Raw genomic sequence first — 26,793 nt, 5'->3', positions numbered from 1 at the left:
ATAGCACTTACCTCATTGTATTGAAATTATTTGTTTCCTACAACAAGATCACATCTTATTCAACTGTCAGTCTCCATGTTAAGTGAATGAATAAGTGAATTAATTGGAGTACCAGGTAAAAGAAACCGGGCCGAGTGCAGTGGCTCACACCTATAATCTTAGCACTTTGGGAGGCCGAGGCAGGTGGGTCACAAGGTCAAGAGACTGAGACCATCCTGGCCAACACGGTGAAACCCTGTCTCTACTAAAAATACAAAAATTAGCTAGGCATAATGGTGTGCACCTATAGTCCCAGGTACTCAAGGCTGAGGCAGGAGAATCACTTGAACCCTGGAGGCAGAGGTTGCAGTGAGCTGAGTTTGCGCCACTGCACTCCAGCCTGGTGACAGAGCAAGACTCTGTCTCAAAAAAAAAAAAAAAAAAAACTAAACAAATAAAAAATCACGCAAGATAATTTGTATTTTATAGATGATCTCATCTTTACAATTATCTAGTGAAATAGACATTAGGATCTTCCTTTTATAAGTATGAAACTTGTGGCTCAGAGATGTGAAAGTGTGCATCTAAATGATTTCACATAATAACATGATATAGTTGGAATGTATGTCCCTCGCCAAATGTCATGTTGAATTGTAATCCCCAGTCTTGGAAATAGCGCCTGGTAGGAGGTGTTTGGATCATGAGGGCAGCTCCCTCATGAATGGCTTGGGCCATCTCCTTGATGATATGTGAGTTCTCACTCTAAGTTCATATGAGATGTGGTTGTTTAAAAGTGTGTGGCACCCTCCCCGCTGCCGCATTCTCTGTCTTATTCCTGCTCTGGCTGTGTGATATGCCTACTCCCCCTTCACCTTCCTCCAGGATAGTAAGTGTCCTGAGGCCTCCCCAGAAGCAGAGCAGATGCCAGTACCATGCTTCCTGTAAAGCCTGCAGAATCGTGAGCCAATTAAACCTCTTTTCTTTACAAATTACCCAGCCTCAGGTATTTCTTTATAGCAATGCAAGAATGGCCTAATATATAACATTTGCTTTCTAATAAATTGGTGACTTCTCGATTTCTAAATAAGATGATATAATAACCTTTCTTTCTTAGGAATAATCATAATACCATTGTCTCAACAAAGAAAAAACATATGCAGACTAAAATAAGTACAAAAGGGTAGCTCTTTTTTGCAGCTGCTTAGGAGTAAAACATAAAAAAAAGTAAAAAAAGATAGCTCTTCACATTACCTGTGGGTATTCTACCTTAAGAGATTATACCTTAGTGATAGAAGGTATGGAGAAGAAAGACTAGTCACATTTTTCAGCTATACCAAGAGTCTTTATCTATAACTATCAGACAGAGAACCATCCCACTAAAAAGAATATGTAGAAGAATTTACAGAGTGAAACACGCTTCGGTCCCAAAAGATCTCTCCTTCAGGAGGAAAAAAAAAAATCTTAGTCCAAAGTTTTTCTATAATTCAATATAACGCATAAGGAAAACAGCATTTCCTTCTAAATCTTTCCACTTACACATTCCAAAGAATGTGGCATAGCAAATACTTAACACTGAAAAAGGCATACACTTGAAAGGTCAAATCAACACTTTTGTTAAATTTCTTCCTACTTAGCCCTAGAACACAGGAATCTGTATTGAGGTTGGCTATAGTGCAATCACTTTTATATGCCTATTACTGACACATTTTAAACAGAAATTATTTTAAAAGGATTTTACTTGAAAGTCTTGTGTTTGGGAATACCCCTAAGTTAACATTCTCCTACTTAAAGGCTGCGCTATTCCATGTTTTAGTTTTGAGAGTGATGCTTTCATAATGCTAATAACTCACCTGCATTGGCTTTAAGGTCTTCAGGTGTGACCATGACAACGAATCGAATTGCACGTTCATTTCGAAACATTTCATAAGACCACCTACGGATAGACCGCATGCATTTCACTGCTGCAATGCCATTGTTAGCAATAAGAACCTGGGAGGGGAAAGGAGATGGGAATGGGAGGAAAAGGCAGAAAAAAGCAATAATGGAGGAAAAGAGATGAGAGAATTTTTGTATATCTATCTTTCTGTGTAAAAGTCATACTTTCAACCAAGAATTCTTGTTACTGGTCCAGACTGTTAGAAACTGGCTTCCCCATGGTCAAGCAATGTCTTTAAATGTTAGCTAAGCAAATACTTGAGTATGTGCCAGCTAAAACATACTCCTTTCTAACTTCATTTGTTTGAAGGGAAAAGTCACAATTACTTAAATCCTGTGAGTTTGTGAATTATTCTACCATACTACCATATCAATTACTAGGGAACAGAAGAAAATGAAATTCAGAGGGATGATATATTAAGAAATCAGGAGTGGGGGAAGGCCAACCAGTGCAGGGCCATGCGCTTTTCTCTGTTGCAATAAAATTAGGTACAGAGCACTGAACATGTTTAAAAATCCTGGTATTAGTTACTTTTCTGCAAAATACTGAATTCCAATACCTTAGAATTGTAAAGAGTGCCTCAGAAAGAATGGTCACTGTTGTAGAAAAATCAAATAATCCTGAGACTTTCTGTAAACAAACCTTTTATCTCCTTACCTATCTTGCAGTCATGCCTCTGACGATAGCACAGACTAATAGACACATAATCTATCTTTATTGGAAGATTAATAAAAGGATGCTGCTGAAGTAATATTTTTAAGAGTGGAAATATAGGTCCCCATCCTTTAATCTTTTAATCACTGGAAGCTATTTCAGCCAAGTCATCCTCTCAGCTCTGACATGGTCTAGATAAAAGTGACACAGAATTACATTTCAAAATGCCTGGAATCTCTAAGTATATCATGTGGTATATTCCCTTCAAACATCTCAAATACCTGGTGGAAGCCAGTAAGTCACAGTGTATCAAACTCTTTGAGCCTTCTCTTCTGAAACTCTCTCTACTCCCCTAGCTTTCAATCCAATGCTGTGGCATATTATTTCCCCACCAGCACCCACAAGCTAATCAATTCTTCATACCCTGTCAGATCAGTGCAGCCCTACCCTGTAAAACCACAAGATCTTTCAAAAACATTTTTTGTTTTGAGACAGGGTTCCTCTGTCGCCCAGGTTGGAGTGCAGTGGCACAATCCATAGCTCACTGCAACCTTGAACTCCTAGGCTCAAGTGATCCTTCCGTTTCAGCCTCCCAAGTTGGTGGTACTCAAAAATAACTTTATGAGCACTATTTTAACTCCTTAATTAGCTATGACTAAATTATCTGTGGTAAATACATATTATAGGAAAACAGTGAAATTCTATTAATAGGATGCTAGGGAGGCAGAAAGGCTAAAATTCACATAAAGAGGCAAAGCCTCTGAGAATCTAAATATCAATTGGGAGTAAATCCAGACAACAAATCTCGGCAAGCATTAAATCCTATGTGCTTTTGACAAAATAATTCAGCAAGTTACAACTTACCTTCTCAATCACTTTATTTCCCCCAAAGCGAGTAACAAATTCTGCTGGAGAAGCCACAGTGAAATCTCGTTGAGAATCTATTTTCTTTCTGTCTCGGCCCTGCTTTACTAGGTGCAAGCCAGACATGCTGGACCTATAAAAATAGAGAAGCTATAAAAACACCGCCTATATTTTCTAGAGACCTGCTTTTCACTACCATACCCATAACAGTACTTTCACAACTGCATCCTGTGAAGACTGCATGCTGGCAGGTCATATACTTTTCAAATAAAAGAGAGAAAAGAAAATGATTCTTGCTTGTGGAAATTTAAGGAAAAAAAAAGCATTCCTGAATAATAAAAGACAATATCAAGGTTTACCAACAGATGCCACCACAAAGAGATAGGCAAAGGATAGAATGAAATGAGATGGTAGAAATAATAGACTCAGAGACCATTAAAGCCAAAAAACAAGTTACCAAGGTTGTTTCTGGATCACAACTCTGGTGTGCAGATGACCTTCACCTCTGTATCTCTGACTTCCATCTTTCTTACGAGCTATAACTCCACATTTTAAAACTGCCTACTAAATGTTTTACCTGGGTATCCCCTAGGTATTTCAAAATCAACAACTCCAAAACAAAATTCTTTACAAGGCAGCATAATATGCCATATTTAATCAATTTTAAGGTTCTACTTTTCTTTTTACTTTAAAAAAATCTCCTAGGCCGGGTGCAGTGGCTCATGCCTGTAATCCCAGCACTTTGGGAGGCCGAGATTGAGAGGATGGCTTGAGACCAGGAATTCGAGACCAGCCTAGGTAACATGGCGAAACCCTGTCTCTACAAAAAATACCAAAATTAGCTGGCACAGTCATGTGTGCCTGTAGTCCCAGTTACCCGGGGTGGGGGAAAGCTGAGGTAGGCGAATTGCTTGGGCGTGGGTGGTCAAGGCCATAGTCGTGCTACTGCACTCCAGCCTGAGTGACAGAATGAGATGGTGGGTGTCTCCAAAAAAAAAAAAAAAAATTCTGAAATTGGTATGTATTTTACAATTGATGCCTTATTACATTGACAGTACTATTTTTGTTGTTTTGAGACAGAGTCTCGCTCTATCGCCCAGGCTAGAGTGCACTGGCCAGATCTCAACTCACTGCAACCTCTGCCTCCCAGGTTCAAGCGATTCTCCTGCCTCAGCCTCCAGAGTAGCTGAGACTGCAGGCATGTGCCACCATATCTGGCTAATTTTTGTATTTTTAGTAAAGATAGGGTTTCGCCATGTTGACTAGGCTGGTCTCAAACTCCTGACCTCAGGTGATCCACCTACCTCGGCCTTTCAAAGTGTTGCAATTACAGGCATGAGCCACCGCGCCCGGCCAGCAGTACTGTATTTTTTCCTTAGTGGTACGTAAAATAATAGCGTTTCTAACCATCAGTGGCACCTTGGATTAGACAAAATATGATAGTGGAAACAGCACAGACCTGGGTTTACATTCCAGATCTGTCCACTTAAATGATCTTTTGCAAATAATTTAACCTTCTCAGCTTCAGTGTTCTCTTTGTAAAATATGCATAACATTCACTGTCCCAGTTAGTTACCTATTGTCTCTCAGCTCCAAACCTACCCTTTTATGCTCTGCTCTGTGACAATGGGCCAATATTTTGCAAACTTCATTTCCAAGACTCCTTTGCTAGCTCCTTCCTGTTCTGTTCACCAAACCAAAAGGCAGAAAGGTAAGAAAAGGGCCTGCCTTCCTGTTTTCCAGCTGTTACCAGCATTGCTCCAGCAGTAACAGAGACTTAATTCCAGTCTCTAGCTTCTTTCAATTGTCTGGTGAAAAGCCACAGAGGTACCAGCAGCAGTGCGTTGTGGCTCTTTGGCAGTCAGAATATCAACATTGCCATGCTCACTTATCCTCTGGACAGCACTGCCTGGGCCTATCATTCACCTGTCAGGCCAAGGATCTGAGTACCAGCTTCTCAAAGCTTATGCCCAGAGGTCCAGGCACCAGCCCCCCAGGGGACCTCCACCAAGCTCCTAGGTTCTGATACCACTACTTCCCTCTTGTTCTCCCAGCCTAGGGGTGAAAGCTACTTTCTCTAGTTATTAACTCTGAGGTACCTCAGCATGCCTTTTTTGTTGTTGTTGTTCTTTTATTCTCTAACACTCAATTAAGCAACTCTCACTACTGAATGTTCTCTGTTTATAACATCTAGTACAATTTCTTTTCCTTGTGACGGCACCTTGATTGATAGACCCTCCAAAGAGTGCTCGGAAGATAAAATAAGATAGTGGATATAAGCTCCTTTGTACACTGCTTGATAGACAGCTGTTTTCTTTTCCTATTCCCACCTTTTCTTTTTTTTTTTTTGAGGCGGAGTCTTGCTCTGTCACCCGGGCTGGAGTGCGGTGGCCGGATCTCAGCTCACTGCAAGCTCCGCCTCCCGCGTTTACGCCATTCTCCTGCCTCAGCCTCTGGAGTAGCTGGGACTACAGGCGCCCGCCACCTCGCCCGGCTAGTTTTTTGTATTTTTAGTAGAGACAGGGTTTCACCGTGTTAGCCAGGATGGTCTCGATCTCCTGACCTCGTGATCCGCCCGTCTCGGCCTCCCAAAGTGCTGGGATTACAGGCTTGAGCCACCGCGTCCGGCCTATTCCCACCTTTTCTTCCTTGCCCCTACAATTTAAACTTGATGGGGCAGTAAGGTATCTTTTCAAAATAAGAAGGAATGATTAAAATCTTCCCACATGCAGCACACTATCTAGCTTTCTGTGCACATACACAGTTTTACATATACAAATAAGACCAATCTTTCTTTCTTTCTTCTCTGAATGTGTCTATGCATAAAACTCAATAAGTGGGCATTTTCCCTACACTTCACATGACTTAGTGTGGCTCTTAACTTGCAAAACCACCACCTACAGGAGCATAATAAAACGGGACAACGCCAGGCGCGGTGGCTCACACCTGTAATCCCAGCACTTTGGGAAGCCAAGGCAGGCGGATCACTTGAGGCCAGGAGTTCTAGACCAGCTTGGCCAACATGGCGAAACCGCGTCTCTACTAAAAAAAAAAAAAAAAAAAATAGCCGGGCGTGGTGGCGCACGTCTGTAATCCCAGCTACTCAGGAGGCTGAGGTGGGAGAATCACTTGAACCCAGGAGGCGGAGGTTGCCATGAGCAGAGATCAAGCCACTGCACTCCAGCCTGGGCGACAGAGTTAGACTCCATCTCAAAAAAAAAAAAAAAAAAAAAAAAAAAAAAAAAAAAAAAAAAAAAAAAAAAGAAGGGACAGTTCAGAGTCTAGCAGCTACTTTGCCTACCAGACTTAAGGACAGCCATAACAAAGGCTATACACTCTGCTGTTGGCATTCAATATAAAATGCTCTGTACCCTTCTTAGAGACTGGTCAATCTATTAAAATTTTCTTCATCCTTTTCTATCCAGGTATTTAGTAATACTGCATCTGGATTGGAACTTTAAAGTTAAGAGGCACCTTATAGAAAAAGAGGCCCACAAGAAGAATGATTTGTCTAAGGTCACAAAGGAAGTCTGTAGCATATATAGACCAGAAAACCAGGTTTCATGGTCACTTCAATGTTCTTCCAATTACACTATGCAACATATCTAATGATAATAAAACCAGAGGTCTAAAAACAGTGCCAGTGTACATGTTTTGTTTTGTTTTTTTTAATTGCTTCATTTTTCCTTCATACATTCTTTTTAATCTTTTTTATTATTGCACATATTTTGAAATAAACAAAAATTACCTTCCTGTCCTTAACTTTGTCATGAACCTATTTCTTTTGGGCCCCAAGTCCATGGATCATTATCAGTATATCAGACTAAGCAATAACATGAATGAATCTCAAAAACCTCATGTTCAGAGAAGGAAACCAGACACAAAAAAATATATACCATATGACTCCATTTACATGACAAGGATAACTAATCTACAGTGCAGAACACAGATCAGTGGGCTGGGGCTGTAGGAACTGACTGCAAGGGGGTATGGGAATGATGGAAACATTCTGTATCTTGATCTTGTAGTAATGGTTACACGGGTAGGTATATGTGTTAAAACCATCAAACTACATAATTTTAAAAGGTGAACTTGGCCTGGTACAGTGGTTCACACGTGTAAACCCAGCACTTTGGGAGGGCAAGGCAGAAGGATTGCTTGAGCCCAGGATTTCAAGACGAGCCTGGGCAACATAGAAAGAGCTCATCTACACAAAAAAAAATCAAAAAAATTAGCAGGCCTTGGTGGCACACACCTATAGTCCCAGCTACTTGGGAGGCTGAGGTGGGAGAATCACTTGAGCCAGGAAGACTAGGCTGCAGTAAGCTATGATCACGCCACTGAACTCCAGCCTGGGTGACAGAGTGAGATCCTGCCCTCCCCTGGCACCAAAAAAAAGGGTAAACTTTACTGTATGTAAATTATACCTCAACAAACCTGACTTTTGAAAATACTCATTTAACTGCCAAGTGCGGTGACTCCCGCCTGTAATCCCAGCACTTTGGGAGGCCGAGGCAGGTGGATCACTTGAGGTCAGGAGTTTGAGACCAGCCTGACCAATATGGTGAAATCCCGTCTCTACTAAAATTACAAAAATTAGCCGGGCGCGGTGGCATGCACCTATAATCCCAGCTACTCGGGAGGCTGAGCAGGAGAATCGCTTGAACCGGGGAGGCGGAGGTTGCAGTGAGCCGAGATCACGCCACTACACTCCAGCCTGGGCGACAGAGTTAGACTCCATCTCAAAAAAAAAAAAAAAAAAAAAAAAAGTCATTTAACTGTGCACATAAAACACGTACATTTGGCTGTAAATTATTCCTCAATAAAGCTGGCTTTTAAAGAACTGTTTTAAAAAAAAAAAAAAAGAAATTGACTCTAGGCAAATGACCAATAAGTACTCCAGTGCCGGCACTATCCATGCAAAACAGGAAACATGGTGTGAAGCAATGAAAGCACATATGTGAAATTTGGCTCCACACTAAATCCTGCTTCATGCTTAACTGTATATTAAAAAAAGTGGCAAACTGCCAACAAATTTTTTTTATAATACTTATTTTTACTTTAATCAAGACTAAGAACTTTAACTATGAAAATGTTAATTAGCCAAATTTCTCCAGTTCTCTATCAGGTTTTAAGGAATATATTTTAGTATCTAAACTTTTCCATGTCTTTCTCCCCCTCCCTACCGGTTCCTTACTACATTGTTTCATAAACAACCTTTTCAAATCTGTAATTTGAACTAACTTTTAGATAACTTCTGAATTGGACATAATTATTTTTTCTCACTAATCACACAACACTTTCTGGCACATTTCATATACAGAATCATGCGTTAACTAGAATTCTTATCCTTAGTAACCTAAAACTTTAGTGAAACCCTAAAAAGCAAGAAATCCTGAACCATCAGATAAAAGCATTATAGATAAGAACAATTCCACAATTTTTAGAAACATATTTCCCCATCTCACAACCCTTTCTTAATTGGAACTGACCCAGATATTCAATGAGCATCAAAAATAATTTTAAGACTTCTTTTTGAGACAAGAGTCTTGCTCTGTCACCCAGGCTGGAGTGCAGTGGCGTAATCCCAACTCACTGTAACCTCCTCTTCCCAGGTTCAAGCAATTCTCCCGCCTCAGCCCCCCAGTAGCTGGGATTACAGGTACACACCACCATGCCCAACTAATTTTTGTATTTTCAGTACAGATGGGGTTTCGGCACATTGGCCGGGCTGCTCTCGAACTCCTGACCTCAGGTGATCCACCTGCCTTGGCCTCCCAAAGTACTGGGATTATAGGCATGAGCCACCATGCCTGGCCAAGATTTTAATTTACACAAAAAGTTTACCTAAAACATTTATCCCATTCACTGTACTCAATTCTTTCAGGTTTAACAGTTTATTTAGATAACTTCTGTAAACGGAGATATCAGACACTATCATTTAAAGTTAGTTATTTCCTTGCTAACCATGTTTTTAATAGCCAGTGAACATAAGGTGCTCACCTAAACCTAAGTAACAGCCTTAAAGTTAAATACATTGGTTTTTTTTTTTTTTGCCAATAACTCAGAAGACTTAGCTAACAACATTAAGTTACTCTCATTTGTTGAAAAAAAAAAAGGCACAAAAACCAATATCATTTTGTTTGGGCTGAGTTAGTAGCTTTATAATCTTCTATGCCAAACATTGACATCTCAAAATATTTAGCAGAGACAAATATAAAATCGAGACAAAAATGTATTCTGACAATTCTGAAGGCATTTCTAGTTTTATTTTACTAATAATTTTAAAGCCAGCTTGTTTAGTAAAGTTATACTTAAGTCACGTGAACTTGAAAATTGCTTAGACTTATTTAATTTATAAGTGTTCTTTTATTTATAAACCAATTTGGTAGACGCAACATGTAACAATAAGTGTGCACACAAATAAAAAATCTAGACATGTATAGACGCACACAAACGAAGATTCAATAGCTTTTAACTTGGAATCTTAAGCCATGAGATAGCAGTACAAGCTTGGGGGGTTTTACTTTGTTTGCCCCAATAGGTAATCCAATGAAGGCTGTGAACCAAAATTTCAGATAAAGCATTTTCGACGGCAGTTTGATACATGCAACTCCATCCCACTTTCCTATTCAACAGCAAGCTCCAGATTCCAAACAATATTGGGGCCAAACAGTATTGCAACTGTTAGAGAAAATTCTGAGGGTTTAATACTAGACCTCAGAACTCTGCCGAGGGTGTCCCCCTTGGAGAAGTTGAGGTCTGGAGGATCCCTGGGCCATCCTCCTTTGGGGTCCAGTCTTAGAGTTTCAGACGTCTCTGACCTTAGGTGGGCACTGGTGCCGCTTAGCATGTTTTCCCTTCAGAGGTGATGGCTTACTAAGAGGTTTCCTTTTGTCCCTGGATGAAGGCCTCAACTTCTGGCATCCTTATAATTTGATAAGGCCACACTTTCCCATGCTTCCTGTTCCACTAGAGTGATAGCCATGAACTGTAACGATAGGAACTGGAGGCTGGGTGGGTTTCTTTTGTCCTTAGCCAGTAGAGTAGGGGAAGGGAAGAATTTAGCATGAGAAAACAAGGTTTAAGTCACCTGAAACAAATGCCAGCCTGCCCCAAGCTTTGCCACACATAGGGATCAGGGACCACAACTGGAAAAGACAGAAAGGAGTCCTTCAGAGTGGCCCCAGCCAGAAACCTGCAGTTGCCTCTGTGTTTAGGTGCTGCCCACCAAGGGTCCCAAGTTGGAAAGGAAAAGAGAGAGAGAGAGAGAGAGAGATTCCCCTGTGGGGAGCAGGAAAAACAAAGGAGAAAAATAAACCCCAAACTTTGGGATTACCTCCTGGCTGGCTTGCCAAATTATGTTATCGGTAGAGGGTGTACAAGTTCTTGACGTTTTGAACAAAGAATTGAACAAAATGCACAAAGCAGGGAAAGAAAAAAGCAACAAAAGTAGAGACTTACTGAAAATGAAAGCACACGGCCAGGCTCAGTGGCTCACGCCTGTAATCCCAGCACTTTGGGAGGTAGAGGTGGGGGGATAACATGAGGTCAGGAGTTCGAGACCAGCCTAGCCAACATGGTCAAACGTCATCTCTAATAAAAATACAAAAATTAGACCACACACGTGTGGCCCATGCCTGTAATCCCGATACTTTGGGACGCTGAGGCGGGCGGATCCCAAGGTCAGGAGATCGAGACCACCCTGGCTAACACGGTGAAACCCCATCTCTACTAAAAAATACAAAAATTAGCAGGGCATGGTGGCGGGTGCCTATAGTCCCAGCTACTCAGGAGGCTGAGGCAGGAGAATGGCAGAACCCGGGAGGTGAAGCTTGCAGTGAGCCGAGATCACACCACTGCACTCCAGCCTGGGCGAGAAAGAGCAAGACTTTGTCTCAAAAAAAAAAAAAAAAAAAAAATTAGCCAGCCACCAGCGGTGATAGATGCCTGTAATCCCAGCTACTCAGGAGGCTGAGGCATGAGAATTGCTTGAACCCAGGAGGCAGAGGTTTCAGGGAGTCAAGATCGCACCACTGCACTCCAGCCCGGGCTACAGAGTGAGACTCCATTTCACAAAATCAAACAATTGAAATTTACAAAAACAAAAAGGAAAAAGGAAAATGAAAGCACACTCTACAGGTTGGGAGCTGGCCCAAGCAAGCAGCTCAAAGGTCTGGTTACAGAATTTTCTGGGGTTTATATACCCTCTAGAGATTTCCATTGTTACTTGGTGTACACCCTGTGTAAATGAAGATGATGAAGTTACAAAGTCATTTATTCAGTGTACATCCTATGTAAATGAAGAGGATGTTTCCTGTCATAGCTGAAGTGTTTGTTTCCATTTGATTTAGTTCTAGGAAGTTCTTGGGTTGCCTGCCTCCAGGTCCTACTCACTTGCGTGACTCTCACTGTGTCCTCACAGAGTGGAAGGGACAAGGCAGATCTTTGGAGCCTATTTTACAAGGGCGCTAATCCCATTCATGAGCTCTGCCCCATGATCTACTCAACTCCCAAAGGCCCCACTTCTTGACATAGTGGTAATTAGATTTCAACATATACATTTTTTGTGTGTGTGAGGCAGAGTCTCTCTCTGCAGCCCAGGCTGGAGAGCAGTAGCAAGATCTCAGCTCAGTACAACCTCCATCTCCCAGGTTCAAGCAATTCTCATGCCTCATCCACCCGAGTAGCCGGGATTACAGGATCCCCCCACCACACCTGGCTACTTTTTGTATTTTTAGTAGAGATGGAGTTTCGCCATGTTGCCCAGGCTGGTCTTGAACTCCTGGCCTCAGGTGATCTGCCCGCCTTGGCCTCCCAAAGTGCTGAGATTACAGACGTGAGCAACCACGCCCAGCCTCAACATATAAATTTCGGCAAAGACACATTCAGACACTATATATTAATATATACTTATATATATGCACGTTTTATTTCTATATGTATAGGCATGAGGTTTTATATAAAAACAATGTTATATATAAAACACATTTAAGGCTGGGCACAGTGGCTCACACCTGTAATCCCAGCACTTAGAGAGGCCGAGGCAGGCGGATCACCTGAGGTCGGGAGTTCGAGACCAGCCTGACCAACGTGGAGAAAGCCCGTCTCTACGAAAAATACAAAATTAGCAGGGCATGATGGTGCATGCCTGTAATCCCAGCTACTCAGGAGGCTAAGGCAGGAGAATCGCTTGAACCTGGGCAGAGGTTGCGGTGAGCCAAGATCGTGCCATCACACTCCAACCTGGGCAACAAAAGTGAAACTCCGTCTCAAAAGGGAAAAAAAAAACCACAACAACCACACACACGTGCATGTGTGTGTATATGTATGTATATATGTGTGTGTGTATAGATATACATGTATATATACTTTTTTTTTTCTGAGACGGAGTTTCGCTCTTGTTGCCCACACTGGAGTGTGATGGCGTGATCTCTGCTCACTGCGAATCAAGCAATTCTCCTGCCTCGGCCTCCCAAGTAGATGAGACTACAGGCGCCTGCCACCATGCCCAGCTAATTTTTGTAGTTTCAGTAGAGACGGGGTTTCACCATGTTGGCCAGGCTGGTCTTGAACTTGTGACCTCAAGTGATCCACCCGCCTTGGCCTTGCAAAGTAATGGGATTACAGGCATGAGCCACTACCATGTCTAGCCTATATATACATTTTTGAAATCTATATTTATACATGTATATACATAAAATTTTTGATTATATATATTTACACAACATAGATTATATATAATATATAATATCTCAGTTACTTTAAAAAAGCAAATTTTAGAGATGGATTCTCACTGTTGACCAGGCTGCAGTGCAGTGGCAGGAATATATCTCCCTGCAACCTCAAACTCCTGGGCTCAAGCAATCCTCTGGCCTCAGCCTGCAGAGTGGCTGGTACTACAGGCTCATGCCACTACACCCAGCTACACTGTAGTTACTTTTTTACCTCTTTGCCTCTCAGTGGAAGTTTTGCTTAGTTATTCCCTCAAAGGGTAAAAGAAGTGGTAAAAAAGAAAAAGGGGCGGGCCGGGCGCGGTGGCTCAAGCCTGTAATCCCAGCACTTTGGGAGGCCGAGACGGGCGGATCACGAGGTCAGGAGATCAAGACCATCCTGGCTAACATGGTGAAACCCCGTCTCTACTTAAAAATACAAAAAACTAGCCGGGCGACAAGGCGGGCGCCTGTAGTCCCAGCTACTGGGGAGGCTGAGGCAGGAGAATGGCGTAAACCCGGGAGGCGGAGCTTGTAGTGAGCTGAGATCCGGCCACTGCACTCCAGCCTGGGTTGCAGAGCAAGACTCCGTCTCAAAAAAAAAAAAAAAGAAAGAAAAAGGGGCAATTACAGAGCCAGTTGGGGGAAAGGAAAGGATGTAAAGACAGATTTTGCCAACTCAGTGTTTTTTGTTTATTTTCTGTTTTTGCCTAAGTTTAGTTTAACTCTCAGTAATTTTCTTCAAAATAAAAACTCTTACTTTATAAAAACAAGCAAACAAAGAAGATAACAGAGGGAGGCCAGGTACAGTGGCTCATGACTATAATACCAACACTTCTGGAGGCCAAAGTGGGAGAACTGCTTGAGTATAGGAGTTTGAGACCAGCCTGGGCAACACAATGAGATCCCATCTTTACAAAAAAAAAGAAAAAAAAAATTAGCCAGGCATGGTGGTGCATGCCTGTAGTCCCAGCTACCCCAGGAGGCTGAGGTGGGAAGATCACTTGAGCCCAGGAGTTCAAGGCTACTGTGAGCTATGACTGCATCACTGTACAAGCACTGCACAAGCAAATCATTCAAGTCTTTTATGTCAATTCTCTGCAGGGAGGTGCAGACCTGCAAGAGGCCTGAAGAAGGCCCAAGAAGGCCTGGCTCATTTCCTCTTCAGCCTGAATTCTAACGGCAAGAAGAAAGGTCCCAAAGTGAAGGAGTTCGGCATCCTGAACAACTCTGTCTGACTACATGCCAGAAAAATTACAGCAGGCACCTTTCCTAGCCCCAGATACACATTCTAAAAAAGTTTTCTGCAAAACTATACAATATCCTTCCTTTCCAGCAGTTGAAGAGACTTTACTGGAAATACTAGCCAAATCCAGGGAGTAAATTTGATACATCTGAGGTTCCCTTCAGGAAATAATAGCACAGCAAGGTCTGCATGGGGTGCTTGTTTTCAACGTAGCTATAATATCACACATGGGCTCAGGGATCTTTTATTCAAATTCTCAATGTAAAATAAAGGTTTAGAAATTCAGGAGCCAATATGCCCATTTTTATTCATTTTCTTAAAAAAAAAAGCCTTCATTTTTTAAAGATAGAAAAAAAATGATCAAATAAATTTCAGGGCTTAGCTGTCAGTACTTTACTGTTTTTTTAAAGATACATATATTACCCAAATGTGGTAGCCTAACACTTACCTTTGAAGCATGTAATATCTCATTTCCTTATTTTCCTCTGGAGAACCCTCCATATCAAGATGGCAAAGGAATGGAAGCTTTTTCTTCAGATTTCGGCCTTGTAAACACAAGCCGCAGTTCCTCCTTCTGTTGTAGCTGCTTAAAACCCAGGAGGACAAGAGATGCTGTGCCTTCTGCCTACTTCTTGGCCTGGGTTCAGTCAGACTAGAATACTCCTGATGGCCTCAAACTATAGTCTTTTTGTCTAATTTGTTCCCAATTTCCTTCTTTCCCCACCTTTCTTCCTTTATGCATCTTCTCTCCTCCACAGGCTTAGCTTATACACAGAATTTAATTGATTTCCCAAGGGAACTGAGAGGAGCCAGGGAGAAATATTAAAAGCTTGTGTAACTGGAAAATAGATCTTAGCAGCTCTCCTTCAGTTGCAGCAAACATGTTTCGACAACAGTCACTTTCTTCTGACAGTCAATGGAGAAAAGCTCCACTGCCTCTCCTGGCTGCCGGGAGCACATGACAGGGAAAGCCCAGGGCCAAAAGATGAAGTTCACAAGGACAATTAAGCCAAGAAAATAATGGGCACATGAAATCCAGATGGAGAAGGACAGCTTGGTCTAAAGAGGTAATTTCTGAGATCCAATCAAAGCAAATAATACCAATTAACAGACTGCACGGTGGGGAAAAGCAGGTCAGCTGGGAAACAAATCAAGTAGAAAGGAAACACGCCACTACTAGAATCAAGTGTGAGCCATGATTCTAATTTTCAGGCCAGAGTAGTGGTACATACAGACACCTAAACTAAGGTTTTATGCATCAAAGCTTGAGAATAAGAATGGAGCTGGTACAAAAGGGATATAGAAAAGATGTGGGTTAAATCCTTAAAAGGAAAAGGGACCCTGACAAATATTTTGGAGGTCTAACCCCCTTAAGCAGGGAAGAAAAAATCCTGCCTAGAAAGACTACTTACTAAGACACATATATTACTATGAAAGCAAATTTGCCACAGATCTCTGAAAGAAATAAACACTAGCTGAATGTTATATTATAATATCTTCCTGTTTTTAGCTTTTACTTAAGTAGATGCTCATGATATTCTGTGTATTAGGAGAAAAATCAATGGCAAAAGACCCTAAAGGCTTAGAATCTATAGAATGACAACTTCCTGAGGCAAGTCCGCAGGCCTGTACACCAAATCTAACCTGAATCGTGAACCATAAAAAATTTATTCCCATCAAAATGCTGGATAGAAATAGTTAACAATCTGATGCCAACCATGCTGAGAATATATTAAGCTTCCAGGAAAACCTTTGAAAATAGAACTACACAAATGACCTGAAACATAGATAGAAGTTAAATAATCAGATAAAAGATAAATGATTACAACAAACAAACATTGATCTGAAGGACATTCGGGCAACTTAAGTTGTAAAGACTCAGATTGCCCAAATTTGCAAGCAACTCAATGAGGCCACCCAACATGACAACCAGCTATAATAAAAAAAAGGGAAGTCCTGGTTGTTCTCTGTTGTGTACTTTGCATCATCCCTTCCACAATGTGCCAGTGCTCATTAACTTAGTCCAGTTTACTTTCCCTTTAAAGAACCATGCTGACACAGAGGAGCCCTTCTATCTTTATGACTCTTCAGAATAACCTGCCTCAAAAATAGAGCACTGCAGCCTTTGTTCAGGACAGTTCAGTAGCCACAGATGAGAAGCTGCTCAATTTTACACACACCTAAGTGTCTACAAAACAAACTTGTTATACAAGTTCAACATTCAAAAATGCAAATAAGGCACTAAATGTAAAATAAGGCATACTATTTTGCACTCAACTATATCAGAAAAATATACTAAAGAGGCACACTTGGTAATCGAGTTTACACTTCCTTTCATCAAAGAGATCTTTCTACAACAACCAAACACTAACACAGCATACCCAGGTCCAAAAGCAAAGCTAGAGATCTTTACATCTTTTATGGATGCTGCTGCTCACAATCTTTCTTTAATATTAGAATACAAGAAATAAAAAGCCACATTCATTTCTCCAAATTTAAAGCATCCCCATTTTAATCTACCATGAACAGTGTCCAACGTAGACGCATACCTGGCACAAAATCCAACTAGAAGCCCACACTGATCCCAGCATTGTAACATGCCAAACACCAAGGATGACGTAGCAGTTTACCCGGCAGACAGTGATGCATTCGCTAGCTTGACTGCAACGCAGTCTGAGTTTATACTGCAGCACACACTGTGAGAGACTGTTTTACGTTGGGGCTCTTACAAGCAGAGAAATTTTGGATCAAGGATGTGTCTCTGACAAAAAATCAAGTGGCCATATAGTTAAAGGTTTCTCTGTGGACTCTAAATTCTGATCCACTGACCTGTATGCCTAGCCTTGAAGCAATGCCACATGGTCTTGATAACTGTGACTTTATAGTAGGTTTTGAAATCAGGTAGTATGAAGACCTCCAACTTCACCCTCCCTTTTAAAGTGTTTTAGCTATTCTAGGTCCTTTGTTTCCATGTACATTTTAGGATCAACTTGTCAAATTCTAGAAAGAAAAAGAGAGGCTGCTGGAAATGTGATATGGACCGTGAATTTATAGATCAATTTAAGAACTGCTGTCTTGACAATACTGAGTCTTCTAATCCATGAACATGGACTGCCTCTCCATTTATTTAGATTTTATTTAATTTCTCTCTCTTTTTTTTTGAGATGGAGTCTCACTCTTGTCTCCCAGGCTGGAGTGCAGTGGCACGATCTCCACTCACTACAACCTCTGCCTCCTGGGTTCAAGAGATTCTCCTGCCTCAGCCTCCTGAGTAACTGGTATTACAGGTGCCTGCCACCACGCCCAGGTAATTTTTGTATTTTTAGTAGAGATGGGGTTTCACCATGTTGGCCAGGCCAGTCTCGAACTTCTGATCTCAAGTGATCCGCTTGTCTTGGCCTCCCAAAGTGCTAGGATTACAGGCCTGGCTAATTCGACACTTTCTTATAAACTAAACTCTCACCATATGAACCATATGATCTGGCAGCTTCACTCCTTATTGTATACCCAAGAGAAAGGAAATCATACGTCCACATAAAAATGTATACATGAATGTTCATAACAACATTAATAATAGCCACAAAATAGAAACAACCCAATATCCGGCAGGGTGCGGTAGCTCACGCCTATAATCCCAGCACTTTGGGAGGCCAAGACGGGCGGATCACAAGGTCAGGAGATAGAGACCATCCTGGCTAACATGGTGAAACCCCGTCTCTACTAAAAATACAAAAAATTAGCCAGGCATAGTGACGGGCGTCTGTAATCCCAGCTACTCAGGAGGCTGAGGCAGGAGAATGGCGTGAACCCGGGAGGCGGAGCCTGCAGTGAGTCAAGATCGCGACACTGCACTCCAGCCTGGGCGACAGCAAGACTCTGTCTCAAAACAAACAAACAAAAAACCCAATATCCATTAACTGATGATATATAAACAAAATATGGTATCTCCACACAATGAAATATTATTCAACCATAAAAAGAAAGGAGGTACTGATACATGCTACAGCATTGAAAACATTATGCTAAATGAAGGAAGCCAGTCACAAAAGGCCACATATCATTCCATTTATATGAAATGTCTGTAATAGGCAAATCTATAAAGACAGAAAGTAGGTTAGTGGTTGGCTAGGATTGGGGAGCATATTGGAGAAATGAGGAGTGACTGCTATTGGGTTTGGGGTTCCTTTGGGGGGTAATAAAAGTGTTCTAAAATTGCCATGCATGGTGCACGTGCCTGTAGTCCCAGTTACCTCCTGCTGAGGCAGGAGGATTGTTTGAGCCCAGGAGTTTAAGTTCAGCCTGTGCAACATAGCAAGACCGCATCTCTTTAAAAAAAAAATGACATATATAATGAAATTAAAATGTCCTCAAATTTATTGTGATGATGGTTCCATAACTATGTGAATATACTAAAAACTACTGAATTGTACCCTTTAAGTGGGTGAAACGTATGGTATGTGAATTGTATCTCAGTAAAGTTGTTAACAAAAAATTTTTAAATGAGTTTATCAAGATCATAGGATGTAAGACCTATATAGAAAAGTTAATTATATTTCTATATGCTAGCTATAAATGAACAATCCAAAAATGAAATTAAGAAAATATTCTGTTCATGATAACATCAGAAAGAATAAAATAGGAATAAATTGAGCAAAAAAGGTATAAGACTTGTACACTAAAACTTGTGGAACACTGCTGACAGAAATTAAATAAAATCAGCCAGGTATGGTGGCTCACACCTGTAATCCCAAGCCCAGAGGCCAAGGCAGATGGATCACTTGAGGTCAAGAGTTCCAGACCAGCCTATCCAACATGGTGAAACCCCATCTCTAATAAAAATACAAAAAATGAGCTGGGCGTGGTGGTGTTCTTTTAATCCTAGCTACTCGGGAGGCTGAGGCAGGAGAATTGCTTGAACCCAGGAGGCAGAGGTTGCAGTGAGCCAAGATCGCGCTACTGCACTCCAGCCTGGTCGACGGAGCGAGTCTCTATCTCAAAAAAAAAAAGAAAGTGTCAAATTATTTTCCAGAGTGGCAGTATCATTTTACATTCCCACCACCAATGTACAAGGAATCCAACTTTTCTGCATTCTCACAAACCTTTGATATTGTGTCTATTTCTTATTTTAGGCATTCTGATAAGTGTGTAATGATATCTCATTGCTATTTTAATTTGCGTTTTCCTAATACTAATTAATATTTGCATTTTCCTAATACCTAATAACTTAGTTACAAAACATCTTTTCATGTGCTTATTTGCCATAGGTATATCCTCTTTGGTTTCATTTGCTTATTTTTAAAGATCATTTCTCTTTTCTTACTGAGAATTTCTATTTATTTTATGTTATTTTTAATTTTTTGAGACAGAGTCTTGCTCTGTTGCCCAGCCTGGAATACAGCGGTGCAAACACTCAATATGCTCAAGTGATCCTCCTGCCTCAGCCTCCCAAGTAGCTGGGTCCACAGACATGTGCCACTATGCTCAGCTAATTTTTAAAAATTTTTGTAGAGATGGAGTCTCAAATTCCTGGGCTAAGAAAATCCACCCTGCTTGCCTCCCAAAAGCACTGGGATTAAAAGCATGAGCCACAGCACTCAGCTAAGAAGTTCTATTTATTGATTCATTGTTATCATGCTTTAAAAAACAGTATTTAAGGGGCCAGTCGCGGTGGCTCACACCTATAATCTCAGCAGTTTGGAAGGCAGAGGCGGGCAATCACCTGAGGTCAGGAGTTCGAGACCAGCCTGACCAACATGGAGAAACCCGATCTCAACTAAAAATATAAAATTAGCCGGGCATGGTGGAGCATGGCTATACCAGCTAATCGGGAGGCTGAGGCAGGAGAATCGCTTGAACCCGGGAGGCAGAGGTTGCAGTGAACCAAGATCGCACCATTGCACTCCAGCCTGGGCAACAAGAGTGAAACTCTGTCTCAAAAAAAAGGAAAATAGTATTTAAGATGGGGCACAGTGGCTCACACCTGTAATTCCAGAGATTTGGGAGGCCAAGGCAAGAAGGTCACTTGAGGCCAGGAGTTCGAAACCAGCCTGCGCAACATGGTAAGACTCTGTCCCTATAAAATATAAAAAATAAATAAATAAATACATTTTAAAAAATTATTTAAACATGTTTTCCTTTAGTTCTGTATTTTTTTTTTTTTTTTGAGACAGAGTCTCGCTCTGTCACCCAGGCTGGAGTGCAGTGGCCGGATCTCAGATCACTGCAATCTATGCCTCCCGGGTTCACGCCATTCTCCTGCCTCAGCCTCCCAAGTAGCTGGGACTACAGGTGCCCGCCACCTTGCCCGGCTACTTTTTTGTATTTTTAGTAGAGATGGGGTTTCAGGATGTGTTAGCCAGGATGGTCTCGATCTCCTGACCTTGGGATCCGCCTGTCTCGGCCTCCCAAAGTGCTGGGATTATAGGCTTGAGCCACCGCGCCCGGCCCCTTTAGTTCTTTGGACACGTTTACAATCGCTACTTTGAAACCTTTGTTAAATCCAGTATCTAGGGACACTTGCAGATAATTTCTATTGACTTCTTTTTTCCTAAATATGGATCACATTTTCCTGTATCTTTACATGTCTCATGCTTTTTAATTAAAAATTGAATATAACCTGTCATGGGATTAGAAAACAAATTGAGCATATGAACAATTTACAAATTGAACATCTGAACATATGAACAATTTGGATTCTGATTTCTTTCACCCATGAAAGTTGTTGTTACTACAGTTTCTGTCTTTTCTTAATCATTTGCCTGAGCTAAATCTGTGAATTCTGCTTCCCCAACAGTGTGCAGCCGCTGATGTCTCAGCTCATTTTCTTTTTATTTCTTAGTTTTATGTTTAAATGTGGCTTCTGAGGAGTCACCCCTATGTCTGTGTAGCCAATGATTAGATAGAGTTTATCCTCATATACTTAAAGCTAGAAAGGCTTTTGTCCTCTGTTTATGCGTCTGAAGTATGGGGGATACAGAGCAGTGCATTCAAAGTTCAGGTTTTTCAAGTTTGCCCTAGCTGTGACTTTCTGTTGGGCCTTATCATGTCTCTTCTGTGCATATACATGTCTCAGCCTGAAATATGCTTGTCCCAACCACAAACAGGCCTCAGTCTGGCAAAGTCACTGGCCTGTGCCATTCACCCACTGCCAAGTGGACACTTTTCCCAACAATGCCATTAAGCATGGACATCATCCACCACCCAAACTGAGCAAATTCCCTTCAACCGCAGCATCAAAGCAGCTGGTCTTCATGGTCTACCCACATTGGCAAAACTTCCATGACGAATCAGCTGGGGAAAGGGGGATAGGAACAATCCCAGACAAGAATACCACAAACTCCTACTGCTTCACAGAATTTTAGCAGTTTTTTAACCATAATATTTTCTCAAATTATTGTATGCCTTTTGGTTGATTTCACGAGTGTTAAAATGGTTAATTTTGTCCATTTTGTCTATCTTTATAGTTGGTTTTTGTGTTGAAGATCTGCCAATCTCCTCATTCAGCTATACCTGGAAGTCCTCCCTGTTTTATCGACTTTTTAATGACCGACAAAACTTCATACAATGAAGTGGAAAAATCTTAAGTATAAAACATATATATGTAAAATTAATATATGTATAGCCATATAACCAATCACCTCATTAAGATACAGAATATTTCCAGAGTCCCAGAAGGTTCACTTGTGTCCATTCCCAGTCAACATTCTCCCTTAAAGGTAAAGACTGCTCTGACCTTTTATAACCATTCATCAGTCTTGTTTACTCTTGAACTTCATATATATAGTGTTATATAATGTATGTACTTTAATGTCTGACTTCTTTTGATCAATATTATGTGTATAAAATCTTTTTTTTTTTTTTTTTGCGATGGAGTCTTGCTCTGTCGCCCAGACTGCAGTGCAGCTGCACACTCTCGGCTCACTGCAACCTCCGCCTCCTGGGTTCAAGGGATTCTCCTGCCTCAGCCTTCCAAGTAGCTGGGATTAGAGGTGCGCACTACCACACCCAGCTAATTTTTTTGTAATTTTACTAGAGATGGGGTTTCACCATTTTGGCTAGGCTGGTGTCAAACTCCTGGCCTCAAATGATCTTCCCACCTCAGCCTCCCAAAGTGCTGGGATTACAGGTGTGAGCCACCATGCCTGGCCTTATGTGTATAAAATTTATCTACGCTTACCACTTGGTTGAGTTTATGGGAAAAAAAATTCATCCATGTTGTGATACAGAAGTAGTTTGTTCATTTTCATTTCTGTATGGTATTCCATCATATGATATACCATGACTTACTTACCTATTCTACTATTCGTGGACATTTGGGTTGTTTATGAATTTTGACAATATTTGCTCTTATAGTTGATTTTTGATGGATGAATGAACTAATGTCCTTTGGGAATATACAAAAAAATGAAATTGCTTACTAGTGAGGTATGTGCATGTTTAGCTTTAAATGATACTGCTAAATAGTTTTCTAAAGTGGCTGTTCCAATTTGTATTCCTACCAGTGATGTGTGAGAGTCAATGTGTTCTACATCCTTGCTAACACTTGATATTGCTGGTTTTTTAATGTTAGCTTTTTTGGTTGGGATATGTGTTTGACTCATTGTATTTTTAATTTGCAAATCCCTGATGAATAGTAACATTGAGCACCTTTTCATATGCTTACTTGACATTTGGTATCTTCTTTTGAAGTGCCTGTTGAAATCTTTTCCCCATATTTCTATTGTGTTGAATATCTTTTTTCTTATTGTTTTGTTTTGTTTTGTTTTTGAGACAGAGTCTTGCTCTGTCACTCAGGTTGGAGTGCAATCTCAGCTCTCTGAAACCTCTGCCTCCTAGGTTCAAGTGATTCTCATGCCTCAGCCTCCCGAGTAGCTGAGACTACAGGCGTGTGGCACCACGCCAGGCTAATTTTTTATATTTTTAGTAGAGATGGGGTTTCACAATGTTGCCCAAGCTGGCTTCAAACTCCTGAGCTCAGGTAATCCATCCACCTTGGCCTCCCAAAGTGGTAGGATTATAGGTGTGAGCCACTGTGCCCAGTCATAAGATCCTTATAGTAGGATATTTTAATCTTCCTCTTCAGCAACTGATATAACAAGTAAAAAAAAAAAAAATGAAAGATACAGAAGAATACCACAATTGAAAAACTGAACATACATAGAACCTATAATCAACAGCTGCAACATACACATTCATTGCAAGCGTTTATGAAACTTTATCAAAATAGACCATATACTAAGCCATCAAGTATCAATAAATTTCGAAGGTCTGAAATCACATAGAGTATATGCTTTGAACACAATGGATTACACTAAAAATCAATAACAAAGGTAATAAAATCCACAAGTGTCTTGATATATTTCTAAACAATTTATGGGTCAAAAAATCACAAGGAAATTAAGAAAGTATTTTAATTGAATGATAATGAGAATTTACATCAAAGCCTGGGGAATATAATAAGACAAATTTATGAGTGAATACAGAGATAAAGAGATGGATACCAACAAAGCCAGAAGTTAGTTCTTTGAAAAGGCCAACTGAATTGATAAATTTCTACTAAGACTGATAAAAATACAAGAAAAAATGCTAATTTTTTTTTTTCTTTTTTTTTGAGGCGGAGTCTCGCTCTGTCGCCCAGACTGGAGTGCAGTGGCCGGATCTCAGCTCACTGCAAGCTCCGCCTCCCGGGTTCATGCGATTCTCCTGCCTCAGCCTCCCGAGCAGCTGGGACTACAGGCTCCCGCCACCGCGCCCGGCTAGTTTTTTGTATTTTTTAGTAGAGACGGGGTTTCACCATGTTAGCCAGGATGGTCTCGATCTCCTGACCTCGTGATCCGCCCATCTCGGCCTCCCAAAGTGCTAGGATTACAGGCTTGAGCCACCGCGCCCAGCCAAAAATGCTAATTGTCAATATCAGGAATGAGGATGAGGGAATCACTATAAATCCTACAGGCAGGAAAACCAAGCATATTATTACAAACTTTATGCCAATAAATTTGAAATTTTAGAAAAAAAATTGATAAATTTCGTAACTTTCCATTCCACCCAGAAAGACGTGAAAATTTGAATAATCCTAAATCTACTACAGAAATCAAATACATAATATGTATAATTTTAAAACTATTGGCCAGGTGTGGTGACTCATGCCTGTAATCCCAGCACGTTGGGAGGCCAAGGCAGGTAGATCATTTGAGGTCAGGAGTTTAAGATCAGCCTGGGTAATATGGTGAAACCCTGCCTCTACTAAGAATACAAAAATTAGCTGGCTTAGTGGTGCATGCCTGTAATCTCAGCTACTCGGGAGGCTGAGGAACAAGAATTGCTTGAACCTGAGAGGCAGAGGTTTCAGTGAGCCAAGATTGCACAACTGCCCTCAAATAAAATAAAATAAAATGAAAACGGAAAAATAAAAACTACTACTCTTAACTTTTGTGACTGCTCCCAATCTTTACACCTCTACCATTTATTCACAAGCATTTATTTTATGTTTTTATTTACTTTGAAGAGACAGTCTTGCTCTGCTGCCTAGGCTGGAGTATAGTAGCACGATCATAGTTCACTGCAGCCTTAAACTCTTTGGGGCTCAAACAGTCTTCTTGCCTCAGCCTTCTGAGTAGCTACGAATACAGGCGTGCAACACCGTGCCCAGCTATTAAAATTTTTTTTTTTTTTTTTGTAGAGCATGGGTCTCTCTATGGTGCCCAGGCTGGTCCCGAATTCCTGGGCTCAAGCAAACCTCCTGCTTTAGCCTCCCAAAGCTCTGGGATTATAGGCATGAGCCATGATGCCTGGCTTCAACAAGTATTTACTGAGTGACTATTATATACTACAGAAAATCATGAGTATACAGCTATAAACAAAATATATGGTTTCTGCGCTCATGTTACAGTATAATGGAGACAAGCAATCAAATAAATATACTACTAAAAATATTACAAATTACGATAAATGCTATCGCAATGGGAAAAAAAGGAACACTGTAACAATAGAACCTCTTTGGGGAATGATATTTGATCTGAAACCTAAAGGATAAAGACCTCAAGTGATCAAAGACAGTGAAAGTGAATTCTAGGCATAAGGACCAGTGCATGTGGCCTTGAGATAGGAAAAATATTGGCCTACTATCTTTTCAGAAGAACTGAAAGGCCAATATGATTGAAGCCCTGTCAGCAAATGGAAGTTGACAGAAGTCAGAGCATTCAGGGTCTCATGAACTGAGTTAAAAATTTTGTATCTAGGCTGGGTGTGGTGGCTTACACCTGTAATCCCAGCACTTTGGGAGGTGGGGGCGAGAGGATCACTTGAGTCCAAGACTTTGAGACCAGCCTGGGCCACATAGTGAGAACCCATCTCTACAAAAAAATTTAAAAATTATCCAAGCATGGTGGCATGCACCTATTGACCCAGCTACTTGGGAGTCTGAGGCTTGAGCCCAGAAGGTTGAGGCTGCAGTGAGCCCTGTTTGCATTACTCCAGCCTGGGTGACAGAGCAAGACCTTGTCTCAAAATGAAAAAACAAGAATTTTGTATCTTACGCTATGTGCAGCAAGAAATCAGGAGGCAAGAGTATAATACAGACAGGAAATCTAGTTAGGTGATCATTCTAGTATGCCAAGCAAGAGTTGATGTGCTAAGGCTTAGACTAAGGTGATGGCAAGTGAAGGTACTGAGGTCAATACTGGAGATAGAATCAACCGAACTGCCGTATAATTCCAAGGTTTTTTGGTTTGAACAGAGTGGCTGGAGGTGCTACTTAGTGAGATGCAGAAGATTGGGGGAGGATCAAATTTATGACGAAGGTAGGGGAAATCAAGAGTTTAATGTCTATAGGACATTCCAATGAAAATGCCACATAAATAGGTGAACATAACAAGTGATCTCAGAGGATAGGTCTGGGATGGATATTATAAATTTGGGAATCATCAGCATATAAGCAGTAGCAAAGGGATGAATTTTATATATAGAAAATGTGGCTGGGTACAGTGGCTCACACCTGTAATCCCAGCACTTTGGGAGGCAGAGGCAGGTGGATCACCTGAGGTCAGGAGTACAAGACCAGCCTGGCCAACATAGTAAAACCCCATCTCTACCAAAAATAGAAAAAATTAGCCAGGCATGGTGGTGGGCGCCTGTAATCCCAGCTACCTGGGAGGCTGAAGCAGGAGAATCACTTGAACCCAGAGGCAGAGGTTGCAGAGAGCCAAGATCACAACATTGCACTGTAGCCTGGGCAACAGAGCAAGAAAGAAGAGAAGAGAAGAAAGAAGACAGAAGAGAGAAAAGATAAAAGAAAAGAAGAGAGAGAAAGAGAGAGAGAAAGAGAGATGACGGCCGGGCGCGGTGGCTCAAGTCTGTAATCCCAGCACTTTGGGAGGCCGAGATGGGCGGATCACGAGGTCAGG

At 41.2% G+C, this 26,793-nt stretch overlaps 1 protein-coding gene across 4 annotated transcripts in view; it reads right to left on the bottom strand.

The window, feature by feature from the left end:
• Window positions 1–26,793, bottom strand: part of ACACA (acetyl-CoA carboxylase alpha) — a 360,465-nt gene that overhangs the window by 200,787 nt on the left and 132,885 nt on the right. For 3 of the 4 annotated variants that reach the window (XM_011953628.1, XM_011953625.1, XM_011953626.1), the window contains 2 exons: window positions 3,434–3,566; window positions 1,830–1,968 (listed from right to left, as the gene is read on the bottom strand). In XM_011953628.1, coding sequence (XP_011809018.1) covers window positions 1,830–1,968; window positions 3,434–3,566 — 272 coding nt within the window. Of the gene's footprint in view, window positions 1–1,829; window positions 1,969–3,433; window positions 3,567–14,840; window positions 15,804–26,793 lie in introns of those variants that run through there. The other variant, XM_011953629.1, reaches the window with a different exon arrangement.

The sequence above is a fragment of the Colobus angolensis genome, unplaced genomic scaffold (genome assembly GCF_000951035.1).
Source record: "Colobus angolensis palliatus isolate OR3802 unplaced genomic scaffold, Cang.pa_1.0 Scaffold37, whole genome shotgun sequence".
Lineage (NCBI taxonomy): Eukaryota > Metazoa > Chordata > Mammalia > Primates > Cercopithecidae > Colobus > Colobus angolensis.
Note: the sequence above shows the minus strand (reverse complement) of the source record. Positions and strands in the feature narration are given on the sequence as shown.